The sequence below is a fragment of the Oreochromis niloticus genome, linkage group LG7 (assembly GCF_001858045.2).
Source record: "Oreochromis niloticus isolate F11D_XX linkage group LG7, O_niloticus_UMD_NMBU, whole genome shotgun sequence".
Classification (NCBI taxonomy): Eukaryota; Metazoa; Chordata; class Actinopteri; order Cichliformes; family Cichlidae; genus Oreochromis; species Oreochromis niloticus.
The window spans coordinates 8,102,577-8,122,369 of record NC_031972.2 but is presented as its reverse complement, the minus strand read 5'-3'; the positions used below and the strand labels follow the sequence as shown (position 1 = coordinate 8,122,369).

Sequence of the window (19,793 nt, the reverse complement as noted above, 5' to 3'; positions counted from 1 at the left end):
ATAAAAATTTGTACTGTCAGCGTTAATCTCGTTAAAATGACGTTAACGCCATAAATAATGCAATAATTATTGCATTAATGCAGCAAATCTATATTAGCGAGTTCCCGCGGATCGCCCTGTGCTTGGGGCTGGACAGCAACACGTTAACGAGCTAACTGCGCTAACACGACTTTGGTAAGCTACAAAGCTGCACTGCTTGATGGATTGTCGGAGCATTATGGCTACTGTAGTCAGGAGCCTCGCGGAGTAAAACGTACTGTGCTTCAACTTAATATTATCGTATTGTGTGTGTATAAGGACCACAAATGGCACCTGTTAAGATCTGTACGTTAACGAGCTAACCGTGCTAATGCGTTGACACCATGCAGCCCCACACACGGATGATCCGCGCTAACTCGCTAATGAAGATTTGCCACGTTAATGTGGTTATGACGTTAATGTCATTTTAACGAGATTAACGCTGACAGCACTAATAAAAATGTATACATTTTATATCAAAATGTTATACTGTCTATGATGATGACAGAGTGGACCAAGCTAATTAAAATTACTATTTTTCTACTAACACACAAGCTTACCTGAAGTTGAACATACTCAGAACTGATTGTACAAACTCTGTTCAGGCTTTCTAGAACTATAAACTCAGAGTTGCTGTTCTCTGAGTGTGTTGACTCTACTTTCTGGGACAATGGCCAAGCCTTCCCACTCTTGATTTTAGCCAGTGGTTGTATATTAGTCGTATACCTTCTGTATTTAAATGTGTGAAGGTATTTCTTGATTATAGACTTTGACAATGATACCCTACCTCCTGGAGAATGTTCATGACTTGGGTAGGTGTTGTGAAGCCTGGCAGACATTCACACTTTAGCTTTTATTAACTAAAAATAATTCCTTTGATCGCTCCTAAAGTTTTTGGTGTTTCTGATAGATTTGTTTTCCATCCAATGTTGACATCCTTTATTTGCATTGACACCTCTCAGCTCCACATCTTTAAACTTCTCATGGAATAATAAGCCAACAGGCCTCACCTGGCCATGAAACTGCTTGTCAGTAAATGCTCAGATTACTTTTGAGCCTGTGAAAATATGTGACTATGTATATGAAAAGCTGCAATTCCTGAACAGTTAGTGTAATACTTTTGTTAAACTCCTTACATTAAAACAGAAAATCTGCAGTTCTACTACATCTTACGTGTTTGACTTAAAATACTTGTGCGTCATCATTTGTGTCATTGTCCAAATACTTATGGACCTTCCTGTTATATATATTAATATTAAATGAGTTAAGATAATAAGTACAAATATTTTAATTGAACCATGTCAAATTTTTTTAAAGCCCCTAGTTTAAATCATCAGCTGCAGGTTAATCATATCACATTTTGCTTTTAATGTCCATTTTCTCTTCCAAATGTGAAAACAAGGTTTATTTCTGTTCCAGACTTTTTTTTAAACAACACTGATATTAATCATGACTATTGATTACTATAATGACTATTAAATCAAAGTGAGGTTAAATAAACCTATATATCATTTTAGCTCACCACAACTATGTGATGAATTTACAGTATTGTGTGGTGTTGATGGAGGACTTACTTCTCTGACAGGTTGGGCCTCTGTATCCTGGAGCACACTCACAGGTTCCTTCATCTGGAGAGCAGGATGCTCCATTCTTACAGTTACAGGGGAGGGAGCAGTTTGGACCCCAGTGGCCCTCTGCACACACACTGTCACAGTGGATACCTGTTCACACACAAGATTTGTTTCCATCATTGCAGTAGCATTCTGACACGGGAGTCAAGGGAGTGCACTGGAGATTTATTGTGCGTTACATTTACTTCACTGTAAATAAACGCACTGTTCACTGCACAGAGTCCAGCATTTGGGTCCTTTTTCACACATCCCCATGGTCTGCCCCCGCAGACTGTGACAGAGCCTTTCTTAGACAGGAGTTCACAGCGCTCCCTACTATATGTTTGAGCACACCAAAGCCTATGTAACAGTTACCCCTGCATCGGATCCAGCCCACTGTCAGAGGGGTTATCAGTTAACAGCTCAGGCCCTCTCTCCACCTAAGTGTCTAAGATGATATGATAACAAAATTGATCAGTGTCCTATAGCCTAGGGCATCGTAGTGCCAAGTGCACTTATGAGCACCTTAATACTCAAACGTGTTATTATGGGCAATCAGCACAATAAAGTCCAGGTTATTCAACATACATGGCAGTAAACAACACTCCAGAAATGTCTCACCTTATAATTTGGGATTGCACAAAAGCATACCTTTGAGGAGCAATAATATCATATACAAGAATCAGGAATAAAACAAAAGCAAGCAAATAAAAAAGAATTTGAACACAAGGTAAAGAAACTTGGCCATGCCCATAAACAGCTGGGCTCCACAAATATTCTGTAGGAACTAAATACGGCATGTAGAGAACTCTTCCTTATTAAGCAAAAAAATAGAGGGCAATTTAAGATTTATTAAGCAAAGAAATTATGAATATGGTAACAAATAAGCATATTAGTAGCATATAGACTGAGAAAACCAAAAAAATTAAACACGCAAGACTCTTTTTTTTTTCTTAAAACCAAAATAAACTGTGAACTCCTTCACAGAATTCTACAAAATTTTATATGGAAATACAGACACTTGTTCAGATGAGACAACACTTTCAAACTTCCTCAGTCAAAAACAATGGCCTCGTCTCGGACATAGGCCATAATAGTCGTTCTACCTAAAGAAGGCAAAGACCCAATGGAGTGTCAGTCATTTTAACTACAATGTTAGCATGCAGACTTAACTGAATAATTAAGGAAATTATACATCCAGATCAAACTGGATTCATTTTTTCTTCCTTTTAACAGGAAGAAACCTCCAGCACCTGATCCAGCTCTAACTATATGCTTTAGCAAAAAGGAAAGTTTTAACCTTAATCTTGATACTACAGATAGTGTCTGTCTCCTGAATCCAAACTGGAAGCTGATGCTTCCAAACAGGAGACTCAGTGCTCACACTACCTATTGAGCCACCATTTCTGCCTGGGCAAGATACCCTCAGTTGGCCTTGTTGCGTTCCTTAAGAGTATGAGTGTTTATGTGTGGAAAAAAAACAATGCATGAATGTATGTGTGATTGAGTGAATGAGACTTAATTGAAAGACTTTGAATTTTCCAAACTTAAGATTGCCATTGAGAATCTGCTACTTAAGGATACCAAAGAGTACATCAAGTATCAAATCCTGGTGGACCATCTGAAAAATTTTCTCCTCATAGCATTTTTGTTACATACACATGTTCTGTGATGCCAGCATGACACACAGTCACACAGTGTTGCAGGGCAGGTAAAGGTTTATTTTTCCCAACAAGAATTCATATTTGTAACACTCGCAGCATTTCAGCCGTCATGTCTCTGCCTCAGTTGACTTCCTCCTCTCCAGTCTCAGTGGGCTACTAACAACAGGGAAGGCATGATTAGACGATTGATCCCAGTTGCCCTGCCAGCCTCTCTAGCACTGCCCCCGAACCCGCTGCACCACCCCTACTGTGCCACAGAGCCACAGACCACATCCCACCACCATCTCACTACCTAGCTCTCCAGAAATGTACTGACCTCATGGAGGCCCTGAATGTTGCATGTGGTTACAGTAGTGGGTAGTGCATTGAAAGTGAGAGCACTTATTGGGATGATAGATCATCTTGGAGTCATGGTCCTGAGTTCCTGGGCAGTCTGAGGTATAACCTGGTGGTGTTAGATGGACTAAAACATCTGTCACATGTGCTCATGGTAAACCTATTCTCATTTATGAAGAGCACAGTGCACCAGTGGTGGACATGCCAATTCAGGTATTCTATAGCAAATGCTAATTAGGCTCCACAGTGCCGGGCAGTGAGCACAGGCCCTGCTAGACGATGTCGAGCAATCAGGCCACCCTTATGAATCTGTTCACACTAGAGATGGCACGATACCACTTTTTTATGTCCGATACCGATATCATAAATTTGGATATCTGCCGATACCAATATGAATCCGATATAGTGTGTTTTTTAATCAATAAAACTGTTTTTTTAATATCTTGCTGCATTTTGTATAAGTTCATACTCAAGTTTAAATAAACAACAACACTAAAGCTATTCTGTTATACCTGTGTGTAAAAAATACACTGCACCCAAAATATTTCATAGTTCAGCAACACTGATCAATCTAATAAACCTTACCTAACTTAAAACCTAACTTAAACCTACTCCATCCTCCCTATTCTGGTATTTTAAAGAGTACTTAGCAGAAATATTAAGCAACCTAACTAATAGGGTTGCAAACTCCCAGCAAAAAAAAAAAAAAAAAAAAAATAGGGAACCCCCCCCTCCACCTCATGATGCTTAATCGATGTAATCAACTTTAATTTGATGCAGTGTGAAAAAAAATGCACAGAGACAAATTATTTTTCAAGAATAATTAAATAGATTCAACATCTTTCTTCAACAGAATTGCAGAATTCACAGATGGTACCTTCCCAAAGGAAAAAGTACTATAGCTTACTAGGGTATATAGACTTAAGAGTTACTATATACAGTAATGGACTTCTATACATTTTACATCAGATTAAAACTTTGGGTGTAAGATTCAGATAATTATTTATTAAAAGCCTATCGGCCCCCCTGGCTAAACTTTGCTAGATCCGCCCCTGCACAGTTACCAGTGGTCAGCTATGTAGAAAAGGATCCTGGTGTAGAAAGTAATATTAAATAAATTCTAACAACAGCTTATCAAGCTTAAACGTGCTGCTGTTGTTCAGCCGCTGGTTTCCTCTTTCTGGCGCGAAGTGGGCAATAAACAAACAAGAGAGATGGACTCGTGACAGAAAAGCCGATCAGCTGATCATTAAGCAGTTTCACGATTGAAGTAGCAGCAGCAGAGGGAGGGAGAGAGAAGAGGCAGTCGCTCCATATATCGGTTGTTAAGCTTAACATGGGAACGCTTTACAAACATTCAGAGATGAACTTACACACTTGCTTTACTTCTCTCTGGGATAACTTCCTCGGAGATGAAATGGTGGTTTGGTAGCAAGGCTACAAATACACACAGCCGCTCTATCACCTGATGCATACTGCTGCAACGTGCTACGGTTATGAGCCGAGTTACACCGTGTTGCAAGTTTTGTGAGGTGCTTTTTTGATATTTAATGGATCGGATTACATTTTTTATTTTTCGCCGATATCCGATCCAGTAATTTAGGTCAGTATCAGACCGATACCGATACCTAATATCGGATCGGTCTATCTCTAGTTCACACCAGTTCCTTATTTTGATAAGACAGGGAACTTATCAAAATAAGACAGAAAGAAACAGACATACACACGGTGAGACTCAAACTAAGAAACATAAACTTAACAATAGGACAGATCAGACAAGAAGAGGAACTGATAAAACAAAACAAGGAACCAAGAACTCAAATACTGTTTCAAAAGTCCAAACTTTGGCTCACTGGATATTTTTGGTTTATTTGACCATTCCCTGCAAACCCTAGAGATGATTGGAATAGAAATATTCTTTTGACTGTAGTAGTGAATGAAATACAGTTTAATATATTTTGATAGTAAAATAAAAGTTTTAACAAAGGTGTACACAAAGTACACATGTGAATTAATTTTATCCAGCATCAAATAAAATTTGGCATTTGGGTCCTATGCTGTCTGCTTCACACTCAGTTTATGACACATGGCACATTGTAATTAGGTCTTACCCGTCCATCCAGCCAAACAGCGACAGTGACCAGTAGCGTGATGACATCCATCAGCATGATTGCAGTCACAGCGTTCTTTACAATCCAGACCATAGGTACCATCCTAGAGGAAAAAAACCCAAGGCAATCCATGACGAAATGTAGAAACATGTTCACTCATATGACATGTGGCAGTTGGTTATCAAGCTGATCAAAAATATAGTGAATGGTCTGAAAAACAACTGAGGTGTGGTTTGGCTCCGTTTCAAAATACAGATGTTTAGTGCTATTACAAGCTTAGGTGCAAAAACAGTGTAAGTTCAAACTTCTCAATAACAGATTTTGTCTTTGTACTATATTTATTCAAATATAAAGCTCAAATGATTTGTATTTTTGTTGTGTGAATTCTATTTACAAATTTCATAAGATACCATTTTTTTTATTAAGTAGTGATAAAACATAGAACAATGATTTTCTTTTTCAAAAAACTTTGGGAGCTTCCATATAATCCTATAACTCACCTGACAGTGGAGTTCACATCTCTCTCCTCTCCAGCCCGGAGCACAGGTACAGTGACCATCCAGTGGGTTGCATGCTCCTCCGTTCCCACACATGCATGTGGAATCACATCCCAAACCCCAGGTGCCACTGGGACAGTTGATGGAGCAATCTAACCCATGCCACCCTGATTAGAAAAGGTAATTTATATTTAAACACATGTACACCTTACTTTTGATTAACATATGCAAGCATTTTTATTCAGTGCAGCACAAGCTCACCATATTTCTGTATTAATATAACACACGAACTGAGATTTGTATTAATTTGATAAACTCGGTTGAAATAGTGCTCACATATAGTGTAGAATATTTGCTTCATTTGATTGAGTTTTGAAAGAGAGAGTGAGAGAGAAAACTCAAAAGCCTACACAGAATGATACTGTACCATAGAAATCAAAACATAACTATGGCCATTGATGAAAGTTATTTTTTAGATTGTGGGGAAAAAAACAGACTTTTGAAAAAGATCCATAGAACAAATGTTAGTGAAGAGAAGCAGGGTGAGCATCAGAAAATGCGTTGCAGGCTGTAATGTGTGTGCAGAGGCGATAAAGGTAGGTGATGCTATCTGGAAGGTGTTGCTGGACTAGGAAGGCAAAGTCTCTGACCTCGCATTTTCATTCGAGGCTTCTACAGGCAGTGCTCATGAATTTAGACAATACTTATTTAACTTTTGCAATCCTTACTTTGACTTTAGTTTAAATTATTGGATTCCTATATTCAGTTATCATTCAGAACAAATACTGCTTTATCTCAGCAACAGTGCACTATGGACCTGGGAATATTTTAGATGTGACGAGTCAAACGTTTGACTCATCAAGTATTTATCAGAAGGATATTAATAACCATTCAGGGGAACTATATAGAGAAATGGCTGTAACTTGTAGCAAATGCATAGGTAATATTAATAGTAACTAACCTGGTTTACAGGAACAGGATCCATCTATGGGGGAACACTTAGCTTTGTTCTTACAGTTACAGCTGGAGGAGCAGTTCACACCAAATGTTCCTGCTGGGCATGGGACTGAACATACGGGACCCTGAGAAGGTTAACAGACAAAATGCTAAAAGTGACAATGAAAACAACACAGTTTCATTTTTTGGTAACTTTGCTTGCTTTTGTCTTTTGTGTAAAGTTTGATCATTAACAGACCTGAAGGGACAGTTCATCTCTATCAAACTGTATTTGACATAGTCACACAGTACATTAAAGACTTCTGATCCACTCTTCTTTTACTCTTGTTTCTTTCCTGCATGCCTTATAGCTGAACATTTGTAATTTTGGATAGCTTCAGTATGGCTGTTTAAAATGTTTGAGTGTAGCTGCATAACCACTTAAAGAGAGGCAACAAAACACTTCTCAGCTATTTTTTTTCATGGCAATGTAATACATACAAAAATGAAACAAACTACTTCCTATCACCTTCTTAGAATCTTATAAGCAGGAGATATAAGATTTTGGATTCTGTATAGATGAGGATCATATTGCTACATCTATACAGAACCCAAACTGCAAACCATTGCTCACTGAATCTATTTGGATAGCACTACTGTGGCTGGAGAACTGACACAATACTTTAAGCACATAATGTAGCCTCACAAGCTACATTATTCAAAGGAATTAATGTTGTGAGGAATATTCCTGAGCTTTGACTATACTCGTTGCTAAGCTAACCCATTTTGCCTTCACTTACAGACTAGGAGACGAGTGAGTAGGAGACCTAATTCTAGGAAAGGAAGCAAATATGTAGATTTTCTAAAAATTTTCAACAGTTCCAAAATAGTATGACCAGACAGTGAACAAAACTATCATAAGTGTGTGGGAAAGACAAATAATTAAACCTCCAAAAGTTGAATCTGTTCATCTGGATGTAGCGTTTTGTGGGAGAAACGTTTCGTCACTCATCCAAGTGACTTCTTCAGTCTCAGCTGACTGCAGGTTTCCCCAAACCTTATAAACAGTACATTTGCATGTACTGTTTATAAAATAATTAAAAGCTTTTTTCCGAAAACAGAATTGCAAATTTTGTCGGCGTTTCAACCTGTTGCCACTAGATCTTTCTACAAAGCCACATTTGCAATAATAGAATGGGCAGAGCATCACATTATCCATTTGTTTGATTGTTTGTTGGTAATTTTTGAAACATTAATCTATACTAGAATGATGGTTGTGAATCAGGCAGTCAGTCAGGTTAATGGGCCCACACAGTGTTGGAAAGCATAACTTGTGCTTGTATTATGCATCTTACTTAAGAAAGGCAATTAGATTTCCCATTAACACCATGCATTAATAATTCCCAGCAGAAAATACTGCTTGCATTACTCTGCAACATTTCCTTCATTGCCAAAAAACTCCCATTTAAATTGCCAGAAATATGCATTTCTCTGTCTTCACATCCCATTCTTAATGTATAGGGTTTACAGTAGCTATAACAGCTAATATTTACACCTATAACAGCTTCAACTCCTCTGGGAAGGTGTTTATGGGGATTTTTGACTATTTTTTTTTTCCAGAAGCTCATTTTTCAGGTCAGACACTTATGTTGGATCAGACGAAGCAGCTCAGAGTCTCTTTTTCATTCCAATTAGTTCTTTCGGGTTGAGGTCAGGACTCTGTACAGGCCTATCAAGTTCTTTCACACCAAACTCCCTAATCCATGTCTTTATGGACTTTGGTGAACTTGTGTGCAGTCATGTAAAAACAGGAAGAGCCCATCGCCAGACTGTCCTCATGCTTTTGGGAGCATGAATATGTCCAAAATGTCTTGGTATGCTGAAGAATTAAGAGCCTCTTTCACCAGAACTCAGGGGCCGAGCCCAACTCCTGCAAAACAACCCCACAGCATAATCCCCCTCCGCCAAACTTTAGACTTTGCACAATGCAGTTAGACCAAATACCTTTCTCCTGGCAACTGCCAAACCTAGACTTGTCCAGTGGATTGCCAGATGAAGAGGCATGATTCATCACGTCTCCACTGCTCTAGAGTCCAGTGGCAGTGTGCTTTACACCACTGCATCCAACATTTTGCATTGCACTTGGTGATGCTTGGATGCAGCTGCTTGGCCATGAAAAAGGCATTCCATGAAGCTCTCCATCCGCTGTTCTTCAGCTAATCTGAAGGCCAGAGGAAATTTGGAGTTCTGTAGCTACTGACTCTGCAGAAAACTGGTGATCTATATGCCTCAGTATCCACCGATCTCACTCTGTGATTTTATGTAGCCCACCACTTTTTTGCTGTTGTTCCTAATCACTTACACTTTGTTCTAATACCACTAACGACTGAATATGGAATACTTAGAAGTGAATAATTTCATGACAGGTGATTGTGATTACAGCAATGTCTTACAATATTGCATGTACCATGTGCAGTATACTTAGGTCTGATATCATGTATCACATATTTATGATTTGTGACATAAAACACTCACTGGCATTTACACATACTAATGTATGGGTTTACCGTGAAGCCTGGAGCACAGATACACTCTCCAGTCACACTGTGGCAATCAGCACCATTCTGGCACTGGCACACCTGCTGACAGGACTCGCCATAAAATCCTGGAGTGCACGTCTCATTGCAGTAGAGACCTGACCAACCAGGCAAACATGTGCACTCCCCTGATATTGGGTGGCAGCTGGTGACAAGAGAGAAAAAGATAATAGTTATAAACTTTGTTGAGGTGTAATGCTTCCTACTACTGATTCCTACTAATAAGTGCTATTTCCTACGCTTAGTATTTAGTGTGCTTGAAACAAATTTTTCTATGACCTGTGTTTTTATGATCAGTGACTATCTGTAGTATTTAATCCCAAAGATTAGCTAAAACACTAGTAGTATTTCTGCAGTTAGCTACATATATGAAGTGCACTGTCATGCTTCCCTGTGAGACTGAGTTTAGCTTTTCTCTTAACTTGTACAACTTCTCTACATCCTAACAGTGCTCACTGGAAACATACTGAAAGCCTAACAGCAGTGGCAACAGGCAAATCAGGCCATAAATGTTTCTTCTAGCTGTCTAGGTGTAAATCTGAAAAACAAACAAACAAACAAACAAACAAAACAAAAACCTAAAATCTAAATCTAAAAATGAATTACAATATACCTGAAGAAGACTTTTTTCACAATGCAGTGTGTAGGTTAACTGTAATAATACAGGTGAAATTTGGCTATATTTGATAGTAACAGAGTTTGACTGACAGATGGTGTATCTGACACAGCAGTACCATTGAGAAAGAAGCAGAACAGCTGTTATCTGCAATGACACATGCAGCCCACCAGCTGTGCTAGGCTAACTGATCACTACACTCAGTTGTCACCAGACACATCGGTCATATACACAAATCTATACAAGCAACATGTGAAACTGCTAAAACCCAAAAGATACAAAGGAAACGCAGAGTTATATTTTGGAATTCAGGGAACTGTGAGGCAGCATTAATCAAATGGCTTCAAACTGACCCAATCTGCAGATCAAAGTTTGGCAAAGATGACAACACTATTTACTACATACCCATGAGTGTTCTGGACATAGCACGGACATTTCCTATCGCAACGCAGGCCGTAGATTCCTTCAGGACACAGTCGGACATCACATGTCTTTCCTGTGTATCCTGGCTCACAAAGACACATTCCATTGCTGTGGTAGCACTTGCCGTTGTTTTTACAATTACATATCTTTGCACAGCCAGCACCATAAGTACCGAGTGGACACTCATCCTGGCACCTGTTTATAGAGACATAGAAATATCCAGAGACAGTGATTAGGAAAAAGGTGGTGATCAATGACCATTCTCTCAAATTAAATATGAATTATTGCGTATTAAGCTCTGTGACTATGGAAAGAGGCCTAGATTATTCCTATTCTTTACTTTCTAAATAAATTCACTGAAATTTTTACACCGAGTCCTGCATTTGAATCCTGCTTTGCCTCGTGGTGTCAGGGTCCTTGGGTTTTGGACCCAGGGTTTTGAGTTTTTTGTGAGTTCATGATCTGTTTTGATTTTGAGAAAGAACTTATGTTTAGCTTTTTTTAGTTTTCTGATAGTAGTTGATCATTTGTTCCTCTGTGTTTGGTCATTCCCATTTTTGATTCCTCTCTGTTTCCCTTGTCTGTCTAGTTCTGTGTTCTCTGTCTGTATTTGTCTGGTCTCCCTGTTCAGTTGTGTCAAATTAGTCTTCTCTCCCCAGTCAGTCATGTCTCTGTTTACCATTTGTCTGTTTGTACAACTGGTGAAATAAGTATTGAACACAAGTAAATATATTTCTAAAGGTGACATTAAATTCTCACCAGATGTCTGTAACAGCAACCCATCCAATCCACACATCCAAACAAATCAAACAATAAATGTGCATAAATTTAATTGTATAATAATGAGAAATGGCAGAAGGAAAAGCATTGAACATGCTTACTGAAATTTATTTAATACTTAAAATAAAAAGCTTTTGTTGGCGATGACAAGATGCCTCATGTAAGGAGAAACTTTGCTCAGGTATGATTTTGGCCCATTCCTCCACACAGTCTTCAAATACTTAAGGTTCTGCAGGCCCCTTCTATGCACTCTGAGCTTTAATTATTAGTTATGCAGATGTTTGGTATTGAGGATATCCTGATTTTTGGGTATAAAAAACCCTGGACTGTACTGTGGGGCTTTGTTGTAAAGGTCTCTCTTACCGTTCTCCTGTGTATCCAGGGCTACAGACGCACTGTCCAGTAGATGACACACAAACGCCATTGTTGTGACACTGACATTCCTGGGAACAGTTTTTTCCAAATCTCCCTTCTGGACATGGCTGACCACAAACTGTTCCCTGCAGACAACAGCACAAACATTTATCTATCGTATACAGAATCTGCAATAATAACTTCAATAATTATAACTTCAAAAATAAATTCTCTTCCTTGAAAATATTCACAGAGCTCCTGTATCAAAAGTTTCTCTCTGGTTTAGCTCATGCTTACATATGACCATAAAATACTAGCATGTCTAGTGAGCTGAATTTTCTTAAAGAGTTATGGAACAGTTAGTGTTTGTACCATCCATCCTGCTGGACAGGAGCACTCTCCGGTTACATGGTGACACACTCCTCCATTCTGACATGGACATCTCTCTTCACATTGCTGCCCATGTTTACCTGGTGGACAGAGTTCTTCACACCTACAGGAAAAAGAAAACAACACTTGGTACATCTTTGCACTGCTGAATTTTACTTACTACATGCAAAATCTCTTTTTTAAATGAGATTATAGACAACTAGCTGTAATTTTATAGAGCGAGTATAAAGTAAAATTGTGCTGACCCTTGTTTCACTAAAACTTTGTTTTAAAGTTGCACTTTCTGGCATCAACCCGACATGCCGTGTTTGATGGAAGAAAAATGCTGAATATTACCTAAAAGAACACTATCCCTATAGTCAAGCACAGAGATGAAAAGACTGTACTTTGAGTACTATTAGTCTTTGTTAATGATACAGCACAACTTCAATAGACCTGGGCTCTGTATCGTAAAATCCTGGATGAGAACCTCTTTCCCTCTGCCAAAACATGTGGATGGGTCTTCTAGCGTGACAAAAATACAAAAATTGCCACTAAGGCAACAAAGGAGTGGTTAAAGTAGAACCACACTTAAGTCCTAGTTTCTGTAAAGAGAAGTGGGACAAAATCTGTCCTGTGTGCAAACCTTTAGGCCAACTAGAAGTAATGTCTTACTACTGTGCTTCCCAACTAGGGTTCCTCCATCAGTTAGTAAGTCATGTTTTGCTTGGTGATCAAATAAAAATTAGAGATTGTTAATTTATTCATAAGTGAGCAATCTAACAAATTCAGTGGGCAATCAAATAATTATTCCTCTGACTGTAGATACTATATATCTATCTATATAATGGAAAATTCTGTGCTTCAACAATGACATAAAATTAAAAAATGATCAGTATAACTCCTCCTTTTTATTATCATCCATTAACAAACCAGTCAATTCCTCCAAAACACTAGTGTCTGAACTTCTTTTAACAAATAAATGTTCTGTTACTACAACAAAGTTTCTAGTAAAAGGAAGAATATTTCTTGTAGTTATTTATTCAGCATTGCCTCATATTTTTTTTTTTTTTATCTTTTTCATAATTTCTACATTCAATTCAATTCAATTTCATTTCAGTTCAATTTTATTTATACAGCATCAAATCACAAAAGCAATCGCCTCAATAGGCTTTATATTGTAGGGTCAATCAGAGAGAAACCCAACAATCATATGAACCCCTATGATGCCCTATTTGGTGACAGTGGGAAGGAAAAACTCCCTATTTACAGGAAGAAACCTCCAGCAGAACCAGGCTCAGGGAGGGGCGGCCATGACTGGTTGGGGTGAGGGGAGGAAGACAAGACAAAAGACATGCTGTGGAAGAGAGCCAGAGATATTACTAATGATACTGATGATTTACTAATGATAAATGCAGAGTGGTGTGTAAGCACATAGTGAGTGAAAAGAGTGACTGAACCACAAACAGTAATGGGAAGTCCCCATCAGTCTAAGCCTAGTTCAGTATAACTAACAGGATCCAGGGTCACTTCATCCAGCCCAAACTACACAATGAAAAAAGAACATTTTTTAAGAGTGTGTCTTTAGTGAATCCAAACTAGGATGTGGATCCACAGAAGAAAGTTCTAAAAGCTGAAGGCTCTGCCTCCCATTCTAATTTTAAATATCCTAGGAACCACAAGTAAACTAGCAGTCTCAGAGCACTATTTGGGTGATACGGTACTATGAGGTCTTTAACAATGGGCCTGATTATTCAAGACCTTGTATGTGATGAGAAGGATTTTAAATCTGATTTTGGATTAAATGGGCCCAAATGAATAGAAGCCACTATAGGAGAAATATGCTCTCTCTTCTAGTCCCTGTCAGTACTGTCAGGTACTTAGGACAACCTGATAATAATAAATTACAATAGTCCAGCCTTGGTATAATAAATGCATGAACTAGTTTTTTAGCATCATTACTGAAGTCACTTCATCGTCTCCCGGTTCAAAAGGTACAGAATTATCTTTAAAATCTTTCTATTAATTTCTAAAGCTGTCAGTGCTTTGGTCTCTGATTTGCACTGTAACCATGTCAGACTCCCCATCTGGTGCAAATCTTTTAACCATCCAGAGAACTAAGTCTAAGTGTGTTAAGCACACAATGTTTAAGAATAATGATATGTGCTGTATAAACGAAATTGCCATGACCATAGATACTAGGCTTTTAATGTTATGTGACTGTTGGCATTAGACGGAGGTGGGCCCTCTGGTATTCTCCAGTTGCATAATAACAGGCAGCACCATTCTACAATTTCTGCTGGCATCCATTCTTATAAGTGCCTACCTTTTCTTTTATGTCACTGTTGGTATTAGAAGCAGGAAATCAATTTAACAAATGATCTCTCCTGACTTACAAAGCACCAGTGTATCCTGGTGGGCACTTGCATTCTCCGGTCACATGATGACAGGCAGCACCATTCTGGCATTGGCATTTCTGCTGGCATCCATTCCCATAGGTGCCTACTTCACACGACGCCTCACAGCGCCAACCTCTGTATCCAGGACTGCAGATACAAGCTCCAGTGATAGGGTTACACAGAGCTCCATTCTGGCACTGACATCTGTTACTGCAGTGGGAACCCCAGTGATCACTGTCACAAGCTGAAAAGAAAGAAAGAAAAAAAATCTAAATGTACCTTTTTATCTTTCATGTTTGTCTTACTTGACATGTATCACAGAATTGGACATAGGTTGTCATTTCTAATTGCATGCTAATCTATAATAGATCATGAAGTTAGACATCTCTTGAGTCTGCAAGTAAAATCTATTATAGGGAGTTAGCACCTTATTCAGCTTGCCCATAAAAACTGACTCGAAACACTCATCAGTATCACTGTCCAGATTTTTTTCAGTCCCCCAGAGTGCTGAAGTTGATTCAAACTGTCGCGATCGTGGCTCAAGAGTTGGCAGTTCGGCTTGTAATTGGAAGGTTGCCGGTTCGAGCCCCGGCTCGGACAGTCTCGGTCGGTGTGTCCTTGGGCAAGACACTTCACCCATTGCCTACTGGTGGTGGTCAGAGGGCCCGGTGGTGCCGGTGTCTGTCAGTGTGTGCCCCAGGGCAGCTGTGGCTACAATGTAGCTTGCCATCACCAGTGTGTGTGTGTGAATGACTGAATGTAGTGTAAAGCGCTTCGGGGTCCTTAGGGACTAAGTAAAGTGCTATACAAATACAGGCCAAATACCAAATATAGCTGTAATTCTTATTTTTTATTACCTTTAAAGCTGTCTAGGAGTAAAATAGATGTGCCACCAAATGCTTCCAAGATAATAACAATAATAATAATAATAATAATATTAGTAATAATAATAATAATAATGATAATAATAATAATAACGATAATAACAATAACAATAATAATAATAATGATAATAATGATACTAATAATAATAATAATAATAATGATAAACTACTCATCATTCTTCACAAAATGCCTCAGGCTCTCTTAGGTGTGCCTTTCTCGGATGAAAAATCAATGTGCTCAGCATTGTGTGGAGTTTCTGGGCTTTCCTAATTGCGCTCCTAAATAAATAAATGCAGCACAGCTTTATTTCTGCATCCTTCATTATAAATGTTAGCTTACTCCCCTGCTTGCCTCCCCTCACCTGAATGTCATATATGTCACACCTCAAGACAAGGCTTGATGTAGACTTTTCAGGGTCCTATCTGAGTTGTAAGTGTAAAATGTATCTTTGCTCCTCTATACTGGAACAGAATATCTTTTTCTGGCACATCATAGTATAGTCTTCTGCCTTTGGTTCTTCATGAATATAGCACCATCTACAGGATTTGGGGGTTTCTATCAGGCCAAATGGTTCGCGGGTGGAACACCGGAGTTTTGTGTATATTCTGCTGTCAGGAAGATATTCATTTGTCATGATATACCACACACACACACACACACACACACACACACACACACACACACACGCACATGCACATGCACACGCACACATGCACAGATACACACAGCTAAATTGAAAGAACGAAAGAAAGAAAGAAAGAGGTTCCATTTAAGCTACGCAAGGCTTTTCTACATTTTTCAACAAATGGAGTGTTTATTAGCAGTAACTTATTCATCACACATCAGATGGATGTTCTTCATTGTCCTATATCCATGATTTGTCTGTTATCATCCATTTTCTTTTCCTGTAGTTGTCCTGCTAAATTGACATATAGCTGGTGGTGGTGTCAAATTCTTTCTGTTTATTCACATTTCTTCTTTTGTTCTCAAGTTATTTGTTCCCTGCCTCTTTCTCTTGGCCTCCAATGGCTCTTGTGCCTTATTGCAGTCCCTGTCCTAATTCCTATCACTGCCAGTTCCTATTACTGATTTAGTAAATCATGTTTTATCTGTCCTTTAATCACAGTTCATAGAAGTCTAAGAACTGTGACATATAGAATTAAGTGGCTTAAGAGTACTGGCACCAGGATGTATACATGCAAATTACATCTGCAAAGTCAAGGACTGTTAAAATGTTGCACAATCCTCAGCCTACTGCTAAAAGACAGGCACTACTCATCAGATGCTCAACATAAATATTACTTGCTTTTTTTGCATGAAAAATCCTTGCACATCAAGAAGCCATTCTCAGCCGCCATTAACAGATTCTCAGCATCAGTCAGTTCATCCACTATCACCTTCATTACACTCTACTTCAACAAGCAGGTTCTGGGTCTCAGTCAGTGTAAGTTCCAGCAATCCCCTCCCAGCATCCATGCCAGGTTTCCCAGCCTATCTTCCATGAAGCATTTATACCAACCCCTGGAGCTTGAGGGGTGATGAGTGGTTTTGTGGATTCCTCTTTCAGGTTTCATTAGTCTTTGGTCAGCCGCCCCACTTCTCTGCTTCAAATATGTCTAATGTAGTTTATTTTGTGTATTTATTCAAGGGAACAGTATTAGATTTGGCAGAAACAGTATTTCCCCCCAGGGATATTTTCACCTTTCCATATTGGGAGTTTTTGACTAAATTATAACAGCTTATGAGTATTCCCTGTCAAATGGATGTTGCACATCTTAACAGACTCTTAAGGTCATTGGCAGTGAATCTGCAGCATTGCAGGGTCTTTGGTGGATTTCTGCATATTAGCTGCCACGTCAGCATATAATCTTGCAGAGGGAAAGTCTCAACTAAAATGAACAAAAAGACAACATACCCACTAGGGATGAAGCACCAACCATTGAAGCTCTCATTAATTTATATTTAAAGACTGATAATTGCCTACAGGAACTGACTACAAATCTCATCAGTCCAGTGCATGACCTTCCACATCATATCCTCAGTGCAGTCTCATTTTGTCTTAAACATGAGCAACTGGTTAGTAAATTTTGGGTGTAGTTTTTTGGGCTTCAACTTTTATTCTCAAAGCCTGGTATATCTGCTAACTAATGAAAAGCTGCTGGCTGTGACAAATTCACAGTAAAACACACTGATTGCAGTTATATCCTTTTACAAGCAACTTTATTTCTGCATGTATTAATATGTAGTGCAATGAAGCACAGCAAAAAATTGAGGGACTCAAAAATACTTGTGGCTTCCAGTGCTATCTTAGCCTCCCAATAGATGCACTTATAGTATAAAATTGAAAATCTTTGATGTCATCTTGCTTGATTTTCAGAAAAAATAACAGAGTTTGACTGAGAGTCTGACTGAGAGTCAAAACCAGTCCAAGATTTTTAATAGTTGAACACAAATCTGAACATCTACATTTTAAAAAAGATGGGATGCTGTGTAAAATGTCAATAAAAAGGTAGTAATACTGCAAATACAACTTGCATGATGGTGAGAAGTTATAGCCCTCAGTTACATTTTAAGTTAAAATAAATTATTTGGTTTTTTTATTAGCAATGAATTTTATCTAAGTTCGAGCTCCTCTCTTTCGACTACCACAAACAGCTTGGCATTTATATGCCTAGCATGCAGAGTAATGCTGCCATTTCCAGCTACTCCACTATTCTGAAGTTGTTCAAGTGATTAACAGGCTCCTTTTCTTCCTGCTGCATTAGTGCGCTTCACTCTGGCCTGATAAAATGTACATACTCTCTTACCTCCGGCAGTTTGGCCCTGTGTGACAAACAGCAGCAGGGCTGAAGGGGGAGGAGTGACGGACAAAAAGGAGGAGAAGGAGAATAGAGATACTAACATGAACATATAAAAATCTCTTGCATTCAAGTCCGCTATCACGATACCTTTTTGAAACCTGACCTAGATTGAATAAAAGCTCAACTCCAGGAGCTTAGGGCTCTTCATCTACTTCCCGGAGAACAGATTGTTCTCTTTCATCAGCCTATTCAAAACAGCCATGAGAGCGCGCGCACACACACACAGAAAAAAATACTGTGGCACGGTTTTGTCACAACGCTGGTGCATCACAGTCTCAAATAGGATCCTAAGGATTCTATTTTTTAAAATGTTCAAAATGGGAAAAATTCGTCAGACCTCAGATTGTTATCCTGAGCTCTCACTTTCTGCCACAGTAAATTCAACTGTTTTATCTATATTCACTTGAATCTCCATCAGATAATTTTAAAAAGCTTCTTCAAATCACAAACCAAGAAAGAGTATAAAAGAGTTGGGTGAGTAGAGAAAAGACTGGGAGCCAGTGACTGCCAGTTGTTCAGAGTGGGTTCAGATCTTACTCTCCAACACTGGGGAGCCTGGATGTTTTTCCATCTATTTAGTGATTACCCAGCCTGCCAAGAATGGTGCACTCATGGGAACAGAAAGCACTGTCATACTAATATGAAGGATTCCCGGTGAGAAGAAACAGCTGTAGCATTCCTCCAGTTTTCCTCTCTCAGGAGGTGTGTATGTGTGTGTCATCCTCCAGAGTTTTTTTTATTGTCAAGTTACTTTATTAAAACATGTCTGTAGACAGGTAAATCAAACCAGTTATCAGACATGTTCACAATTTAAGGAAATGATCAGACAAGAGAGGGTTTTTAGGAAACACTGTTAAATGTTCGGTTTCTATGCCACATGTTAAAACAAGATCTAGAGTGTGATTAAAGTGATAGGTTCTTTTACATTTTGAGAGAAGTCAATTGAGTCTAATAATAGATTAAAAGCAGTGTTGAGGCTGTCAGTTTTAGTATCTACATGAATGTTAAAAATCACCTACAATAAATTATTTTATCTGAGCTGAGCACTAAATCAGATAAAACGTCTAAAAGGGGGATGATTTGGGCTTGTTTTAGGGCCACAAGACCTAGGCACTTTGCAGTCATAAAGCCAACCATGAACTATACTGTATACCAACGTTTTCTTGAGCCAAAGAGATGCCATTTCTCAAACAGTAACAGCAATGTTTTTTTAAATTATTTAAATATTAATTAAATATTTGCATAATTTAGATAACAGCAATACTGTAATTAGTTATAAAGCATTTTGTTGGCTTTTAGGGCTCAGATCATATTATGTGAAATGTTTGAGTATTATA

At 38.6% G+C, this 19,793-nt stretch overlaps 1 protein-coding gene across 1 annotated transcript in view; it reads right to left on the bottom strand.

Moving 5' to 3' along the window:
• Positions 1–19,793, bottom strand: part of megf10 (multiple EGF-like-domains 10) — a 60,403-nt gene that overhangs the window by 21,816 nt on the left and 18,794 nt on the right. The window contains exons 6-14 of the mRNA XM_005449427.4: positions 14,708–14,954; positions 12,315–12,435; positions 11,952–12,088; positions 10,791–11,003; positions 9,740–9,914; positions 7,198–7,318; positions 6,240–6,403; positions 5,740–5,842; positions 1,593–1,739 (exon numbers count right to left, since the gene is read on the bottom strand). Coding sequence (XP_005449484.1) covers positions 1,593–1,739; positions 5,740–5,842; positions 6,240–6,403; positions 7,198–7,318; positions 9,740–9,914; positions 10,791–11,003; positions 11,952–12,088; positions 12,315–12,435; positions 14,708–14,954 — 1,428 coding nt within the window. The remainder of the gene's footprint in view (positions 1–1,592; positions 1,740–5,739; positions 5,843–6,239; positions 6,404–7,197; positions 7,319–9,739; positions 9,915–10,790; positions 11,004–11,951; positions 12,089–12,314; positions 12,436–14,707; positions 14,955–19,793) is intronic.